Below are 18,892 nucleotides of genomic sequence, written 5' to 3' on the forward strand. Positions count from 1 at the left end.
CTTACTGAGAAAAATCTAAACATTCAAAAAGATTTATTGGTGGTACTTAAAACATGCGAAGGAATTGTAACTTTTCTTCCCAAATTTTTTTAGAAAAAGTTTATTTCACTTTTCTTCATGGTCAGGAGGAGCGTTGTAACAAAAGAAGAAGCACTTTCTTTGTAACAAAAAAGATTTATTAAACAATAGTTTAGCTGAAACTGTAAATCCTGTGGGTAAGAATGTTTCCTCATGACTGGGAAAACATTATGTCAATGCTTATTCAAAAATAAACCGGCCAAAAAAAGGCAGAAGTAAATATAAAACAACTTTTATTTTTTAGAAGTTTTTTAGTTATTCTGGCTAAATAGTGCCAGAAGGAAATATTTCTTAAAATGTTGCCAGAAAAAATATATGGCTCAACCCGGATAGGAAATTCAAAACAGATCACAAGCAGAACTAGCTAAGACAGTAAGTGTGCTGTATTTTGTAAGCCGCCATTTAATAAACTACCGGCTTCATATAAGTGACGCACAAGACCACCCTCCTCCGTGGACTGTATTTATAAAAACATGAAAACCAGTCAACCTCGATCACACGCCTGGTAATTTATTAAGAAGGGAAAAACTGGGGCAAAATGAAAAAGCGACGAAAAAACACAATAAAAGAAAACAACCAGCAAACAGTTTGCGCAACCATTTTTAATCATACACTGCGGTTAATAGAAAGACAAATTGTATGAAAAATTATGACCAGAATTTAAAGATTTTAAGACAGTAAAATTAAGATAAAAGTACATCAAAATAGATTTACAACAGCGCTGTTTTTTTTGTGAGAATAACGCCGGGGAAATTCTTGCACATTACATCGGGTAAAAATTATTATCAATTATCTTTTATTTAACAAAAAAAAAAAACAGACTTTGCGAGTTTTCATATTTACAGCATCTAAAAAGTCCATAAACGTAAATACAAAACATCATTCTAAGTAAAATATAGAGAACTTTCTTCCAAGAACTGTTTTATCTGATTTATTATTGAGCGTTTCCACTATAGAAATGACATAGGTAGTGTAATATAAACTGGGTAATTGAAAGGACGTCCGTTATTTTAGAAAGATGTCTGCTATAATTTCTACGCTACACATGAGTTTTGTTATGTTTTTTGATTTTTGTTATGATAGTTTTTTCATGTTTTAGTTCGTTGCCGAGAAAAGTGTCGGCTGTAGAAAGGTGTCATCTATTATGTCTGCTCCAAATAGGTTTTGCTGTGTTGCATGCGTTAATATATGCAACTGTATGCCACGAATTTCAACTTAAACATCTACAATTCCAAGGATTGGTAACACACACTCCGTTATTTTTAAAGGTGACTTGTAAATGTTGACGGCGGACTTTTAAAAGGTTTAATTTTTGCTAAAAAGATAATTGGGACTGGTAGCTTAGCTATAGCTCTCTTGTCATTATCACAAGTTTCTAACAAACTAATGAAAAGTTTAATAAAAAGGCGTTTTCACCCAACCTCGTTCCAAGCACATGTTGTCTCTTTTTTATCTCGGGACGGCGAGAATTCCCTGGAGACGAGGTTGGTTTTGAAGATGGTAAATTTCTGCTCCTGTTTTTTTCTATTAAGCGACTTGCGGAGAAATATTTTAACATTTTAACCCTAGTTGTTAAATAAAAACTTAAAAAAGCACTTCAATCGTCAACTTGCCTTATTGATGATGTTGATAGCAGCGAAAAACTCATTGTCGGCCACTTCGTAATAACGGCTCAGAGGCCACAAGACCCTGGGTACGAGGTTGGGCTAGCGACTTTAATACGTGGGGAGAAACAAGAATTTACCGAAAAATAATGAAATAATTATGTTTAGTCTGAAGTGGACCTTTTTCCACTTGATTCCCCCCACCCTACAACAAAAGAGTGCAGCAATATATATCGCTTTTACTTTCTATTTTTTTCTTTACTTATATATATATATATATATATATATATATATATATATATATATATATATATATATATATATATATATATATATATATATATATATATATATATATATATATATATATATATATATATATATATATATATAGTAAAGTATATATAAGGTACGGACAGAGAGAAACCATCCTCTTAATAAGTGAACGCTGTAGAAACCATCTGGTTGGTGATAATATATTGAATGAATGGGATAGCAAACAATATGTTGCAGTTGGCTTGGACTAAGACATACGTGCGTCGATAAGGTAAAAGATTACGAGAAAGAACATGGACAGCCACCCACTACGCTGCATCAGCAATTTTTGCAAAGTATGGAAACTTTATTTGCATCTGAAAGAGTGAATCTTGTGTTAAGTCCAGACGCGACATGGTTGAAAGGTTGCATGTGACTATGTTTGAAAGAGTGGGATTACATTGATACGTTTTTTAAAAGAGATCGCGAGCAAAATATGGCGAACATTGTGAACCGATTATCATATCAATGCGGTAAGAAGAGTAGAGTTAGTGAAGTTGGAAAATGGGAATGTTGGGTAGAACAACTGCAGGAATCATTAAAACGCACCTGCCCGCGTTTAGAAGAGCATATAAAAGAATGCTTGGAAGATTTTGGAACAAATTTGGAAATAGGTCCACCTTTGTCATCGCCTGGACTTGTTAGTAGTAATAATAAGGACTTGGTAGGTTATTACATTGAGGTGAAAGATATTATCTTTGATATCTGTGTGTTTAAATTTTAAAGTTGTTAGCAGCGTTTATAAAAATTATTAAAAATGCTGTATGGAAAAAGATTTAAAAAAATAAAAACATTTGAGCTGTGTTAGAGCCTGTTGGCTTTGACATCCTCCTGGGACATAGCTAAAAAGTTTTCAAATATTACAGCTTGATTCTGATCTGACACATTTTTATTTTTCTGAGTCGAGATACTAATCTATTGTTACAAGCTCGTGAGCTTGTATTAAAACGCAAATGTGTCCTACAAGAACGGAAATTTTTGCCTCTCTGAGCACCGACACGGGAGTAGTCGTGTGTTCGAATCTCATCTTGGTAACTATTTTTACTTTTTTTTTCTTTTTACTATATCGCCCGCGAGGACGTGTTTACAGACTAACCTTACGAAAATTGAAATTTCGAGAAATTTTCTATCAATATTATTGCCTATCCGAATAGCAAAATATGTAGTGTCTAACTTCAGCTTTTTATAAACTTTTTTGGCGAGGTTGTTTGCGTATATCATACGTCTTGTTGTTTATCTAAAAACTACGATATATTTAATAAAAGGGTTTTTTGAACATTTCCTATCAATTACGAAGCAGCTTTAATTGGTCAAGATGCTTTGAATAAAAGCCACCCTTCCATCAGACGCCTCTTTGATTAACTTGTACCTTCCCAATGATTTCTTCAATACATGCCCTGTCTAATAGACGTACCATCATTCAAGGGGTGTTTATTTGAAACGTAATGCAAATTTTGATTTTCATGCAAATTTATTGCAAATGTTGAAAAAGAAAGTGCATAAAACACAGCTTCGAATGTCCGAAAATATGGTCAAAGCTGCACCCCCCGTCGGATAGAGGCCCCAACCTTAAAATCGAAAAATTTAATTAAAGGCTCTTGCCTTATTCAAAGCATTGCGGTATTATACTTTTTCTAAACACAAGTAATGATAGTATTAAAAACATTTCCTACGTGTGAAAAATCAACAAAAGATTTATTGATAAACAGATTTATATACGCCGGGACATCATTTACAAGCCACTTATTCTTCATTTCGCGTAAACATAATCGACATGATTTGATCGCCGTTGTCATGGTGATTTATAGAAGCAGTATTTTTATTGTCGGCCACATTAAAGGTGGATTTTCAGTTAAATAAAAATTGTTGAGCAACAGTCACAAAAGAGTATGGACTTTCTTGGAAGTCCAAGCTTAAAGTGGGTGCCGTGATCTATTCTATATATTGTGACTTTCACCGGCGCACTATGCCACCCCACATCGCAATTCGCACAACGAAAAGAAACAAACAACACGAAGGTTTTCAACTAATATTTTAGCAGAGTTAAGCAGATAGTAAAACATCAAATTTATAAATAACAGAAAATATTAAAAAACAAATCGATAAGGCCCGTGAAGAAATCCACTTAGGAAGATGGACAATGGAAAATAGGTTGCTTTAGATATTTTGCTGACGTCAGCAGTGCAGAACAAAAAAAAATTGCGAAATTTAGTTTATTCCTTGCCTGTAATGTTTATAGGTTGAAACGCTGATCAAAATAATGTATTTTCGGCGAACGCCTAGGGTTTAAACATTTTGCTGACGTCAGCAAAGACTCGCCAAAACACAAACTTTTTTTATTAGAAATTTGTATACCTGTTGTTTTCATCGTATAGATCTTGAAACGCTGATGAAGGAAATGTATAGGATCATGTACTTTTGACAAACGGTTACGGAAATATTGTGCTTTAATGTTTTTTGATGACGTCGTCAACCCGTTTATTCTGAATCGGATTAGAAGATACACAAATTAGTTTCAGGTGGTCCATAGTTACCCACGCGGTGTAAAATGACTGATTCACCACCTCGTTTCCAAGTTATTTGGCCTCAAAGTTATAATTGCAATGCAATGTCTTCACCAATCTTATTAAACGCATTGACGTCAGTCTAAATGTATTGACGTCGCGCCGTAACATCAGAAAAATTAACAAAATAGACATAACTTTTTTGGCGACATCAAAAGAAATTGAAGTTCTCCACTTTGGCTGTCACAGACAGACACAACTTTCGTATTCAGCTAGCTATATATTTAAGAATGACACAACGGACACAACTTTCGTATTTAGCTAGCTATATATTTAACAGTGAGTGAGATAATTTTGCTCTAATGCCCCATCGCATAGCTTGTTCGAGCTACAATTTTCCACAAAATTTATTGACTCTGGCAATTTTAAACCAAGGACCAACAAGTTTAGCAAAGTCAGCAAAAGAACATAGCTATAGCTAGCTATATATTCTGCAGATTGTACTTTCTGTAACCACTCATGATCAATGTGTATACAGAGGTTGATGTGGTCAGGTATAATCGTTTACACTGCTTAACACTGCTTTAAAATTGAATTACATGGAGGGAGATTGAAGAGCTATATTTTTGTGGACGATTGTAACTATATTGTAAGCAAGTCACGAAAGACCTAGGGTAGTAGACATTGTCATGTAGGCCAGGAAATGGACTTTTTTACCGCTGTCAGTAGCATGCACCAGTTCGGATGAAGTTGCAGAAAGAGAAATTATTTCTATATCAAATAACCTTTTTTTACATTAGCATCTATATACATTTTTGTTATACTTACAGAGGCTTTTAAAATTCTGACAAGTTGTTCTCATGCAATCGTCAACATGTATTGGAAATCTTCGAATTTTTTATTTTTTTTTAATTTCCCGATATGTATGCAAATAATGTCCTAATAATTTAACTTTACACCAATCCGGGATATCATGCTTAAGTCCAGCTCTAGCTAGGAGCTAAGCTGGCCTAATTCATTGCTATTCTTTTGAATTTCTGTTCAGTTTGGAATGAGAGCTTTTTATCGTAGTGTCATGTAAACTTGTTCTAAAAAATAAAACTGCTGTGGTTTTCATTTAAATGTTTTTCAATTTTTTATATTGAATATCAAAACAACAAAAAATCTTCGGGAACGAGATCCAGTTGACAAAATTGAACACAATATTCAAATTTCAATTCCCAAAAATATGCGTGCTTTATATTAGCCATAAGTTGTGACCACTAACTTTTCAGATATCATAATGCAGACTCACACAAAAGATAATTAGATTTTCTTTCTGGACAGTGCCTAACTCAATCAACGTTAAATCGGCAAAAAAAAGGTTTCTTAGCAGAAGGTTAAAAGATTTTCAAGATTATTAAAAAACAACCATTTCAGTTAATGTCAAATGTTTTCCTAAATGCCTACAGCTAAATAGTGGGGTTGAAAATCAGGAGGATTGTTCCATAAATTAGTAGAATTGACTATATTAGGAAATACAAAAGTAGTTATACGCAATGTTAAAATCAATACAAGTTTGACAGTACAGCATTCCAAAAATAATTTGTTGCTTGTGTTTATATCAAAGTTACAATTCATTAGCTACAGTTACTTAAAGTGGTCGCATGCAAAAAAGTAAGTGTATGTTTCTGGTTCCGAAAATTGACATCTAATACACCACGCTGACTTTTTGGCTTAACACAAAATTTTCTTGAGTAATGTGAAAATCTTGACCGTTCCTGATTGGCTGGATTTATATTTAATAAACGTTTCGTTTCAGGAAAATGGCGCGACTGGAGGAAATGAAAAAAACGAAAATAAAATTATCAATATAATAACCTTTTCTCGATATTGTTTTGAGAAAAATAAAATATACATAATCATATCGGATCAAATAATCTCACTAAAGCAATTTAAAAACAGAATCATTCATACTTTACATGTCTGTGTCTGAAAATAAAAAACTTCAAAAGCGCGCTACAAACTAGAAAGTATTATTTTCTTTTGAGAACAAAATAAAATGAGGTGAACATTTCTTCATTTGTTAAATTTAAAAGCAAACTTCCACAAAGAGGCGGCAGTTGAGAGGACAGCGCCATAAGTGGAGTGGTATGAAAATAGCAATTGTCGTCTTAAAGCATGACCTTACGCACGAAAGTGAAGCGCGCGCAAACTAATGTAAACAAACTAGAGTATACAAAGTTTTTTCGTATACTACTATGTATGAGATGCTCTTTTTCTTGCTCGTGCGAATAATGAAAATAATAAATTTAGTTTGCCTCCATAAGCTTAGTACTTCAGTAGCTACATTCGAAGGAATATATATTTCTTTGGAAATATTTATTTACCTTTTTTTCAAGAAAAAGAGAAAAAAAAGAGAAAGAAGGCAAAAAAAGAACAATTTTTCAAAGAAATCTTGAAATGACAACAAACACCACTAATGTTTTCTTCACAAGGTGAAACAGTTTAACTTTACATACAATTCTCACATGACGGCGTTTCTTCACCAAAACGACGTTTTACTGGGATTCCCTCTGCAATACACGTACGCAATAAGTCCAAAACTACCGTATTTTGTCGATTCGTCTTCTTTGCGTAAGGTATGTATTGTGGACAAAATACGTCGTCAAATTAATTTAGCTGAAACCTATTTTCTGAATTTTGAAAATTTGAAAACTCTAAAACGTTGATATGTTTGGGTCTTAGGTAGATACTGTCATTTGAAAGAGCTAGAAGAAAGGCTCATAGCGTTTGTGTTTCTTCTTGATAAAGTTTGATCTACCCTCCTGGCGGTATTGCTATACACAGCCTTCTTAATGAGACCTGAATTATTTCTTTCTGGTCTAAATATGATGACCCAAACTTTGGTACCAAACATGCATATTAGGTTTGTAATGTTTATCAAAAATATGACAGCATGACGCACCATTAACTTTGCATTTGTATCCTTCAAGGTGGCGTAAAGCAATGGCGACATCGTCAAGATCGTAAAGGTACCAAATGCTGAGTAAAATATATACTTTGCCTCATTGAAATGTGAAGGCAGATTCTTTGCTCTAAATGCTTGCACAATACATAAAAAACTTAAAATCAATGTATATACGAGTTGAAATATAAATAAATTTTCATTGTCGCAGAATATATCGTTCACCAAAGTTCTTTTGTTTTTCACACACTTAATGCCATTTGGTGAATCGTAGACAATGATAGCAAAAATGCCTGTATATATTGCCATTGCTGCAAAAATCCAAATGTATTGATGTCCTACCATTGAAGACTTGTTTGCTCTTCTTTTACTTCGAAACACCTTAACAAGAAATATGGTTTTAGAGAAGATAATCCCTTGTATAATTGTTACCAACATTCCTTGAAAACCGATACCAGTAAGACAAGTTTTGTTGTTTAATTTCCCAAGGTATGTTAAAGGATATATAAACAATAGAACGTGAGTAATCAATTGCGTAAAAAATAATGGTGCGTTAGCTGCACGTACTACTGCTGTGTCTCTGTACTTGATAAAAGAAACGAAAAACACAGTACAGATACTAACACCAATTGCTATGAAGATGTAAACAATGGAAGATGACTGGTTTGAATAACTAGGATAGACATTCCTATACCAAACGCATTTAGTTTTGTTTTTATTTGATTCTGAATTAGGAGGGCATTTTTGACAGATGCTGTTTCCATGTTCCTGCTTGTAGTATCCTGTACTGCAGGCTTCGCAAATCCAACAGCATTTTCTAGCCACGTATATCGGATGAAAGCCTGCAGTACAGTTGTCATGGCAGGCGGAAGAAGGCGTAGCATTTTTGTAAGTTGCCCATAGCGCATTTTCAAACCTTTCAAATTCTTCGTTTATCACATTGATTTGTCCTACAAGAACCGATTCTGTCGGTTTTCTATTGGTCTGGAGAAGTAAAATTTGCGCAAGATCTGTTAATGACATTATTTGAAAAACCAAATTGTTAACCAAAGTTTTGTTTTTTTAATTCGTTGACTATTTTCTCAGTCTGTACATGTTTCTCATGTGCGCTCAAAACATCAAATTGTATGGTGAACACAGCTTTGTGTATCCGGTCTATTATAGCATACGTTTCGAGCGAAATGTTCTCCTTCATGCTTTTTAAGCTTATGTTTTGACGCAACATTGTCATGTCAACACTACCTTGCCACCGGGTTGTTGCTATGTCCGATGTTGATAAAGTCCAGAATTTTGAATAAAATCCTTCCATGCTTGGATCTATGAATTCGGAAAATTGATTTTTTAACTTTATCATCAACATACCCTGAAGTAAAAGTGGATTAAACGTGTTGAAAAAGTCTGTTGGGATTTTGGATAGCAATGGACTTGCTATCCATGTCTTATTGTATATTTGATGTTCGTCAGCAAGTCGAAGAAACCTCATGCTTTCATCTACAGTAAGCCACAAAATAAAAACATCTGCAAATTTATATTCTTTTAGTCTTCTTATCATATCTGTGGAGTTTGCTCCGAAGTATTCCGTAAAAGTTACACAAAAAGCCGCGCTTCTGAAATACTTCGACGCTCCAACGTTGCCTACTTCACCATACGATTGACTCGATAGTATCAGTCCAACTCCTTTCCATTTGAAATGCTCAATTATGACCTTGTAGAAATTAAACACTATTAAATTTCCAGAGTTCATACGAAAGTAGTTTTTAAATTTTTCTGCATCAAGATCAGGGCTATCTTGCGATAGAGAAATTAATTTTTTTCTTTCTGCTGAAAAAACTTTCGCCAAAAATAATGTGTGATGCTCTGGCAAACTAGAAATAGCAGTTAACATGTATCCATTTATTGAACGGTTCAATTTGCAGTCGTTACACCTATTGTCATCAAACTTCCTCGGTTGTAAAGCATCTTCTATTGCCGTCCTCAAAAACACATCGCTTCCACCACAGCTATCGTATATAACATATCCCAGCGATGTGAATGGTATTTGATCATCCAAAATGGAAAGCATGTAATTGATATATTCTATTATGACTAAAGAGTCTATCGTTAGTCCCTGGTCTAGACATAAAGGCAAGTAAAATACCATCTCCAATTCTCCAGGCTTCTTTATTATATTTATTTCACTTGCGTAGATATTGATCATCAAAGGAAATAGATAAACGTACAAATTCATCCCGTTTAGTGTATTGATGTTAAGATAAAAATACATAAAAGACTAATTTACATCCATAGTTGACGACCTTCATGTTATTTTGCGTCACTTTTATATAGATCTTTTCGTAAACATGCTTGCGTTATGCGGAAATGGCAACTGCTGAAACTCTTTTATTGCAAAAACACAATGAAAATCAACGGGACCCACGCGTATATTAAGTCTTTTTTGTTGCTTTAAAGATTCTATGCTTCTTATCCTGATAACATGTTTTATTAATTTTCGTCTAAGAAAAACCATAATTATGTCTTCAAAGATATTGTAATTACTAAAAAAGATAACATTGATGTTTCAAATATAACCATAACAATATAAGACGAATACGCACGTTGCGATTTTTGTTGTAACTATGATGTTCGTTTGTATGCAGGTTTAAAACGTAGTCTATGCGCCTTCCGATAATTATTTTTATGAAGGCAGTGCTTTAATTAAAAACTTCTACAAGAAAAAATAATATTATACCCTGTGTTTTTCTAGCATTCAGGTTTGTAATAATGGTTTAAAATAACCCAGGAGGATAGAAAAAAAAAGGTTTTTATAAATGGTAGTGGGGCCACAGCTCACGACGTGTTATTTGAGGTTGCTGAAGTTAGTACTTACCCCGTGTTGGGGAGCTTGACATTCATTGCATACAGTATCAGGTCTCAACAAAGATGGCTACTAGCATTATGGGAGGATATACTTTAGCCCAACGTATTTCTAAATCCACAGTTTGTAGATTAGTGTGAAGGGTGAACCCAGGGTACCTCTTTCCCCAGATTGCCTCGCCTACCTAAGCTGTCATAGTCAGTAAAATAGGAGAAGCTAAAGTTAATTAGTTTCCTCTATTATGCATTGTTGACAGTTTGTTTATGTGCATCAATCACTTAATGTATTGGCATCGATGTCTACAACTGTTATTGTACTATCTAGTTAATCGTGCAATCGACCGCGACGCACGTATCAACTCAATAATCGGACCATCATTCGACATAAGAAAAGCGCAAACGAAACAAGCATATTTACCTCCGAGGTTTTTCTACGATAGACGACGATCTACAACACGAGATACGCAGACGTTTTCACGAGATATGTCTTAAGGGTAAGGAAGGAAACAGACTCATCTCGTTTGGGGCTTCTGGATACCGAGCCCTTTCCCGCCCTTCTTTTCTCAAACTTAGTATACCATGAAACAAGAAAAATACACTTCTAACATGGTCTGTCGTATTTTTGTTGTTGCTTCAGAATCATAGCAACTAAATAGCAACAAACGTGTCTTATTCCCACTCGCATTTTTGATTCTGTTTTGAAAATCTGATGTAGTCATCAAAAATTCTAGTGTAACGTTAATTTTTACTTTACTAAAGTAAAAACCCTTATTTATTTTCTTTTATTAACAAACATTCGACAACAATATTTCGACAAAATTATCGATCTAGTTTATTTCAAATGCTACAATTAAAAATTCTATAAGTGGACTGTTTCGTTTGTTTTTGTTAAACATTTGACTTCATTATCATCTATTCGGTTTATTCAAACTTATCAGATATTCGGTGTAGCTATAACTTTTTTTATTTGTCAATGCGTTAGGTAAAATTGAAATTATATCGCCCTTACTAAATCTCGAGATTGTAAATTGATTAGCACCGTCAGCAGAGTTTCTGGTACTGTCCTCCTTGTAAAAGCTGAACAGTCTGTGCATGATAAACAGAAAGATTCTACGATAATAAATATTAAAAATGCTGCAAACGCTTTCTGTAAACGAAACAAGCAAAAACACAATGGCGACGTTAAAAGGTAAACAAGCGCTAAGTTTTCACTTGGCAGATTGCCAGTATGTTTTATGTGTGGTGTACACACCATATTGTGCATGAATATAATCTATCCACGCTATAGGGAAATGATCTACAAGTGGTCGCTTATCTTTTCAAAATGGCCATTTTTTTAGCGCCTTAGAAATAAACAGTGAGTTTAAGCAATGAAGCGTTATCGTGAGGTGATGGTAAAAAAAAAATTGATTTCTTCATGCACAATTAATAATTAGGCATAGAGGAAACCTAATCTTACGGCGTCTTTATATAAAATGGCGTTAGAAATGCCGTTTCTTCTTTTACCACACTTGTAAAACCTGCGACCTTGTAAATGATTTATTAAATAAAACTTTTAAATAAGTAGTTTTATATCCTTGTTTGTATCAGTATGAAAAAAAAAATGTAAGCGAATAAAGAATTATACAAAAAACTTAAAATTATGTCTACAAAGCAACGGCAAAACTGAAAAATTGAGCAGAACGTTTTGCTTTACAGTATAAAATAAGGAATTCCACGTCGTCGATTAAATTGTCATCGTAAGGTAACATAAGTTGATCTCTCGTATCTCGTAAGTCAACCATTTTGTTTTATCCTTATTTTGTCCTTCGTAGTCCAGGAGCTCGTGACGAAACCGTTTAACCCATAAGATACAGAAGCTTTGACCTGATTTAGCTATCAAGAGTAATTAACTAGAAATGTTTGTAAGCTTTATTGTGTTAGGGACGTTTGTCTCCCCAGGCCTCTCGCATTTTTCCAAATACGGCATTATTTCACCCAATCGGGTACATGCATCAGTTTTTGCTAAATATATTCTTATAACAAAGTATTTGAAATTTAGAAAATTACCAAAATAGGGGCAAAGTGTGGGTCTGACTCCCCTGAAAGAGGCCTATAAATGGCCAACAATACCCCATAAGGTACATGGTCCAAATTTTATAATTGTGCAATAATGCTATGAAAAGTCTAAAATTGTAAGAACTTACCAAAATTTCCAGTCTTAAAGCATAGTCAGAACTCCCAACAAGTTTTTGACTTCAAAATGTGTTAGTTTTACGTCACCAGGTACAAGGCACAAAAGTACCCAAGAAAAATTATTGAAATTCAGATTTTAAATACAAAATAACTTACTAAAGGCTGAAATACACTATCATTTTTCAATGAACATTTTTCAAGGATGCATTCCAAGACGGTAAAAATGACAAATTTTAGCGCGAATACAGTACCATTAAAAACATGAAACTTGTGCATGTTTTTCTAAGCAACATGGACTCTAAAGAAGAAATAGCAGTAAAGTAAACTCATCATTTTCCCTTTTTGATATTTTTGATATGGGACGATTTCGTCACGAGCTCGTGCACTTAATAACGACCTTTAACGTTCGAAATTTAAAGAGTTTGTAGATGTTGGACATAACATACCACCAAATCAATCCAACATGAAAAGTGACCTATACTAATGAGAGACTTTTTTTGATCTTGTCCAGATTGTTGGATGAAATGTTTGACAGCTATCAAACTTATCATACAATATTGAACCTCCTTTTTTTCTGTTTTCAAAATTTTAAAATTCGCAAAACATGAAAATTGAATGCTGTATGAAATGTTGGACAGGTTTGCCACGGCCACGTTTTCATATCATTTCGAATTCATTGACAGAACGATTTAGCGTGTTTGTTTATTTGACAGAGGGAGAATAGGCGTATACATTTTATAACCACCTGCAAGATTTTTTAGTGTGTTGTTTTAATCTTGATTGATGTCAAACAGAACAAAACGAAACTGCAGTGAAACCTTTCTAAAGCTAGCGTAGAGAGGCGAACAAGAAACTCTTTTGTGGCGGCCGGAAAATAAAATTTAAGCGAGATTTCAGATTTCTAAATCCTATAATCTGCTAAGATAACTACTATAATACCAAATAAAAAACTATATTTCACGACTAACTACCTATATATCTTTCTAACATCATTTTTACAGAAGTGCCATGGCTGTATGGGGTGAAAATAAGTAGTTTTTAAATGTACTTTTTAGTAAACATCAAAAATAAGATCTTTAACTTCAGATAACTAAGAATATTTTACGTACTATAGTAATAACAGATTTTTAAACCTTCGTTTAAACTTCTTTGAACTTAACAAATATCTGTCATAGCCAACAACAATATTATTCCATGTTTTGAGTCCCTTTTCCATAACATACTGCCAACTTCGAACGGTAAAGTTTGTTATCATGAGATAGCGCCAAATTTGAATAAATATACAGACCGGAAACCTTCAATAATAAATCGAACGTGCAATATGATAAAAATATGTTCTTTACATGTTGTTCAACATTTTTGCCATTTTGATCTTCAACTTTTCTTATTAAATCACTTTGTGTACATTGACCCCGTGACCATCACAATAAAGATAAATATATTCCATTGTTTTTTAATTTAGCCACCCGTTTGACAAATGCGAAAAAGTACTCAATTATAAAAAATTCAGCACTCACAAAAGTCCAATCAGTCTGGTCATCAAAATCAACATTTATCATAACCTTTTGTTCAGCAGTCGTCCCGCAGCGCAGTTCCCCTCTTCTTTAACTAAGCTTTCTTCGAGGATATAAAATTTATCCTAAACAACAGATTAGACGCAAACAAATATCAAAATAAATTTCTTAAATTCAAATCCACTTCGCAGCAAACCCCAAATTACAATAAACCAATGACCACAAAGTCGGCGAGGTCACATCTTACCCTCATAAATAATACAAGAATTAATTATATTTGTTTGGGTGAGTAATGCCATTCTCGCTTAAAAAGGATTAACCGCGTGAACGAAGAACAATAGAATTGACCAATCAGAGAGCGCGGTCAGTATTTCCAGCTTAAAGGGGCTACGGAAAGGATGCTTGTTTTTAGTGACTTACACGAAAGTCGAGCTGATGGTGGTGGGAAACAAAAATGGATATTTTTCCGGCTTGTATATAATTTACAGACTCGAACATATAGATTATATCTAGAATTTTTATCTTCTTCAGCCTTGGTCATGTTTTCATCCAGAATGAGTCTTGCTTAAATATTTCTTTGTAATATACTTTTCGAAAAAAAATATTGAACCAGCGAGCAGAGTGCGCTGGTCTGTTCATTGCGCAAAACGCGTTTGCCGGATTTTTTATATGCGCGCGGGATAAAGGGAATGTGAGCATTTTAACCAATTCGTAGCCCCTTTAACTATTCTGATTTCCTGGTAGTAAGAAAAATTATGCTGGGTCTCCTCGCTATTCTAAAGCAGACATACTCTTGAATGAGATGACACCTACGTTATACGGAAAGTTTGATATGCCCCAGACAGATTTTTAACAAAACCCTCACAGTGGAATCTCTCTGAAGCGGACACCTTTATCTAATTCCGTGTGAAATTTTAGTTAAAATTTGCGGAAGCATTTCAAGGACATATATAGTTTACAATATGATCTTAAGATAATTCTACGATCTTAAGATAATCTTTCGATCTGCAGATAATTCTACGATCAACAGATAATTCTACGACTTTAAGGTAATTCTACAATCTTAAGATAATTCTACGATCTTAAATTAATTCTACAGATTATAAAGCGGCATCATTTACAACCACCTCTGAAGTATTTTTCTCAATTTTCTCATTTTTCTCATGCTGTTCTTCATCTCCTTCAGAGCTCCGAAAACATTTGTTGACAAATCGCTTCCAAACATAAAAGTAAAGTAAAAGAAACACAGTCCACGCAAAACTGCACGCCGCCAATCCTCTGAAAAATACTCTAGCGCCGAAGCGATCGTAGAGAGCTCCTCCACCTATTGTTCCAACGCAACCACCAAGAGAATAAAACAAACCATTAAGTAAACCAAACATCATGAATGCTATTTCCTTGGGGCTTATAATATTTGTTTGTTCGATCGAAGCCACCCAAAATAATCCAAATCCAATCGCATGGTTTAGCCGAATTGGTAAAATTAACCATGGGTTGTTGACAAACGAGATCAAAATAAATTGCACAAAATAAGAGGAGACTCCAATAATTAGGCAAGGAATTTTTCCCCGAAATAATCGAAACAGCACTGGCGAGGATGCAAACACAGCAATTTCACTTGTAGCAGCTACGCCCATTGATAAGCCCATATTCGTTTTAGAAGCATCTAACTCCTTTTCCATGAAAACAAAAAGAAAAATGAACATATTCGCGGACATTATCCCTTGTAAAAACACAGTAAAAAGAAAAATAAAGTTATCCATATTTGTACATGTTTTCGCCACAAGCTGCCACGCATAAAATCGACTCGCTGTTTGAATGGTTTCAATTTCATTCTCTTTGTTTTCATTTTCTCTTCTATTCTTAATTTGTCCTTCTACTTGATCAATTACTTTAAAGAAAAATGGAAAAGCTCCAAGAAGAAATGATAAGAATACAAAAAAAATCGCGCTGTATGATGATAGCGTTGCATTAGTGTAATTGTCTGCAGCGATACCAGCTAAAACGTTGCCTAAAGCAAATCCTATCGAACCAAACGCTTTTTGTTGCCCGTAGTTAACACTTTTCTTCATTCCTTGCACAATGCTTACTACTACGGAATCTATTAAAGCATGAGCCGGTTGATCAAAACAGGTTGATACAGATAAAACAATAAGCATAACCCAAAATAAACCATCTGAATTTTTGTTGCATTCCACGTCTTTAAATGGCGGAGATTCGGTGTTATTCCAACTAGAGCAGTTTGACTGTTTTTTAAGCTTTGTCTCACTAAAACGTGCAATCCACGGCAACGGAAACAGCGTTAATAACGAACCAATCATGAGAATACACATTATTAGTCTTCTTCGACCGGTATGATCAACAAGTGCACCCCACGCTGGAGCACAGAGAAAGCCGGGAATCAACCGAATCCCCGTAATTAAACCCGTTTGACTTGTTGATAGTCCAATAGAAGTAAGAAAAGCACCAAGGTATGCGATATAAGTTCCCTTCACTCCATCCATCATAAGTAACGAAAGTTTCATGTATATGGTATGAGCAGCCATTACTTTATTCTGACTGAATTGATTACAATCCTTTGCTACAGACAGAATATGCTAAAATTAATTCACAGTATATTAAACAATTTTAGAACAGACAGCTATGATTACAACACTCACCCGTTTCTGCAGAGTTGTAAGAATAAACCTTATGGAGCAAAGCGTTGGGGTTTTAGGGATTCTCATTGCCTAGTAGCTGGCAGTTTCTGATTTATAAATTTTGTTGATAGAGACTAAAATTTTCCGCATTCTATCTGTCTTACCATTCAATGGTTAGTGGAAGGTTTTGTATAAAAAATAAATAACTTTCACGGAAAAAACAAGACTTCACCCTCCTGCGTGTGTATAATATGAAGGAGTGTTGGGATTATTAGTACTGGATGATCTGCCGCGTGCTTATGTTTGAAATTGACATTATAATAAAATTGATAACTGCCATGGTTTTTTATTAAAAATGCATTTCTATAATTATCCTTCTAGCAGCTGTATGATTAAAAAATAACTTTCACTTATTAATAGCCTGCATATTGGGCATCTTCATTCCCAGGGTTTGTTGCCTGATGCCAAAGCCGCTAGCGCTTACTAGATGTTTCTTACTAGATCTTTTAACATAATAATTAGGAATTCCAAGAAGGTTATGATTTTTTATAATAAATTGGTTTGCATTTCTTAGGCAGACGCTATTCAAGGAAAAAAAGGAGTACCGTAATGATCCAAACAAGCGCCTAGGGGCTTATTAAATTTTTGGATTTTTTGCAAGGGCGTTTAATCGAAGGGTGCGCTTAAAAAATGCTGGGCGCTTATAAATTTTTCCTAATTTTGTACAAAGTAAGACAACAGTAATTTTCAATTTTTACTGAAAAATAAAACTGAACAAAAGATGTAACAAAATAAACTTTAGTCTTTCTAGGGTTCTCAATATAAGAAAGTAAAATTTTTTAATAACCGCTCAGTTTCTCAAGGTAATTTTCGATTAAGCGCCCCCTTTTATCAGGTGGACGCATATTCGAGGGGGCGCTTAATAAGTGCTGGACGCTTAATCGGATCATTACGGTAAACGAAGAAAATACAGAATTCTTCTTGCAGAGATGTGAACCGACTAGCAGTATTTTAACGAACTATGCAATCTTTATATAAAAGAAAAATTTAATAATAAAATCAGAACAATGAAATTGAGAATGGCTAAAAATATAAAAACAAAAACGGAAACTTCCATTCGCAATAAAATTTGATAAAATCTGGTAAGATAGTGACTTTAAAATTACAGTGTTTTTTACCGTCTGTGAAACACAATTTAAGAAAATTATTCGTCACAATAAATAAATCAGTAAAAAAAGTCAGTATGAAGTAGACAAATTTTAGTAGTTTAGTAGCTGATATATTTCACCGACTAATCATTTTTACTGACCTTTTTACTCCGACCATCCATTTCTACTAACTTTTTAACACCGACGAACTATTTTAACGACATTTTATAGCGACATTTTACACCGACAAAACATTTTTACTAACTTTATTCCTTGTCGACTTGCAATTTTCGCTTCTTTTTTTTAGTGAATTAAGAAATAAAATAGATGAAGAATTAGAGGTTATATATGTTCTGTTTACATTTAGTTGTTAATCAACCAACCAACCACTAATCAACATAAAATCATTCTACATTGAAGCAATCACATGATTGCGTACTATATTATTGCTTATCGATCGCTCACTAAGGAGCGTGCCAAGCAAACATGCAATCAATCTTCATAAATTTCTCATTCTGAATTCATCCTTCGATTGGCTTTCCATTATCACACATTAAGGATTTAGAATATCGCTTTGTAATCTTTCTTTATCTTTCTTTATATCTACTTTCTTTTGTTTTCGTTTCCATTGATGTTAATTTATTGCAATGTGATTTTAATACAAAGTTAATCTAGAGTGACAAGCGGGTCCCTTTTATAACCTCATTACGCGCGTCTCGCTACTTGTGGTACCAATTTTCGTGACAAACAGACGTATACTCGTATTATATTATAGATTTCTGATGATGTTATTCAACTTTTGACTCTTGCTTCGCCAATCTCTTGCAAGACACTAGCCACCTCTATGACGAAACTTATGCGTTCTAAAACACATGTATCAATTTCTGTTATCCCTTAAACAATAATATACAGCTTCTACAAATCGTAGTGTTGTTGTTTTTGCATACAAAGCAGAGTTTAGTGTTAAAGACAGAGAGTGCCAACAAAGTCTTGACTTCGGTAAAAATCTAACAACTACATCGTTATGCTTACACTATACAGAGCCCATTACTTGAAAAGGATACAACAAAGCAAATATCAAAAGTCCAAAAATGTTATCCCCAGAAACTCATGAT

General features: G+C 34.0%; 3 protein-coding genes across 3 annotated transcripts; all 3 read right to left on the bottom strand.

Moving 5' to 3' along the window:
* Positions 1 to 7,238: 7,238 nt before the first annotated feature.
* Positions 7,239 to 8,471, bottom strand: LOC130657843 (extracellular calcium-sensing receptor-like). The gene has a single exon (XM_057460838.1). It carries the CDS (start codon positions 8,469 to 8,471, stop codon positions 7,239 to 7,241), a length of 1,233 nt encoding a protein of 410 aa, XP_057316821.1.
* A 19-nt stretch (positions 8,472 to 8,490) lies between these two features.
* On the bottom strand, positions 8,491 to 9,675 carry LOC130657844 (uncharacterized). Its single transcript, XM_057460839.1, has one exon. It carries the CDS (start codon positions 9,673 to 9,675, stop codon positions 8,491 to 8,493), a length of 1,185 nt encoding a protein of 394 aa, XP_057316822.1.
* A 5,288-nt stretch (positions 9,676 to 14,963) lies between these two features.
* LOC130656849 (uncharacterized) lies at positions 14,964 to 16,956 on the bottom strand. The gene has a single exon (XM_057459790.1). It carries the CDS (start codon positions 16,534 to 16,536, stop codon positions 15,091 to 15,093), a length of 1,446 nt encoding a protein of 481 aa, XP_057315773.1. The 5' UTR covers positions 16,537 to 16,956; the 3' UTR covers positions 14,964 to 15,090.
* Between the last annotated feature and the right edge of the window lie 1,936 nt (positions 16,957 to 18,892).

Source organism: Hydractinia symbiolongicarpus, chromosome 9, assembly GCF_029227915.1.
Source record: "Hydractinia symbiolongicarpus strain clone_291-10 chromosome 9, HSymV2.1, whole genome shotgun sequence".
NCBI classification, from domain to species: Eukaryota; Metazoa; Cnidaria; class Hydrozoa; order Anthoathecata; family Hydractiniidae; genus Hydractinia; species Hydractinia symbiolongicarpus.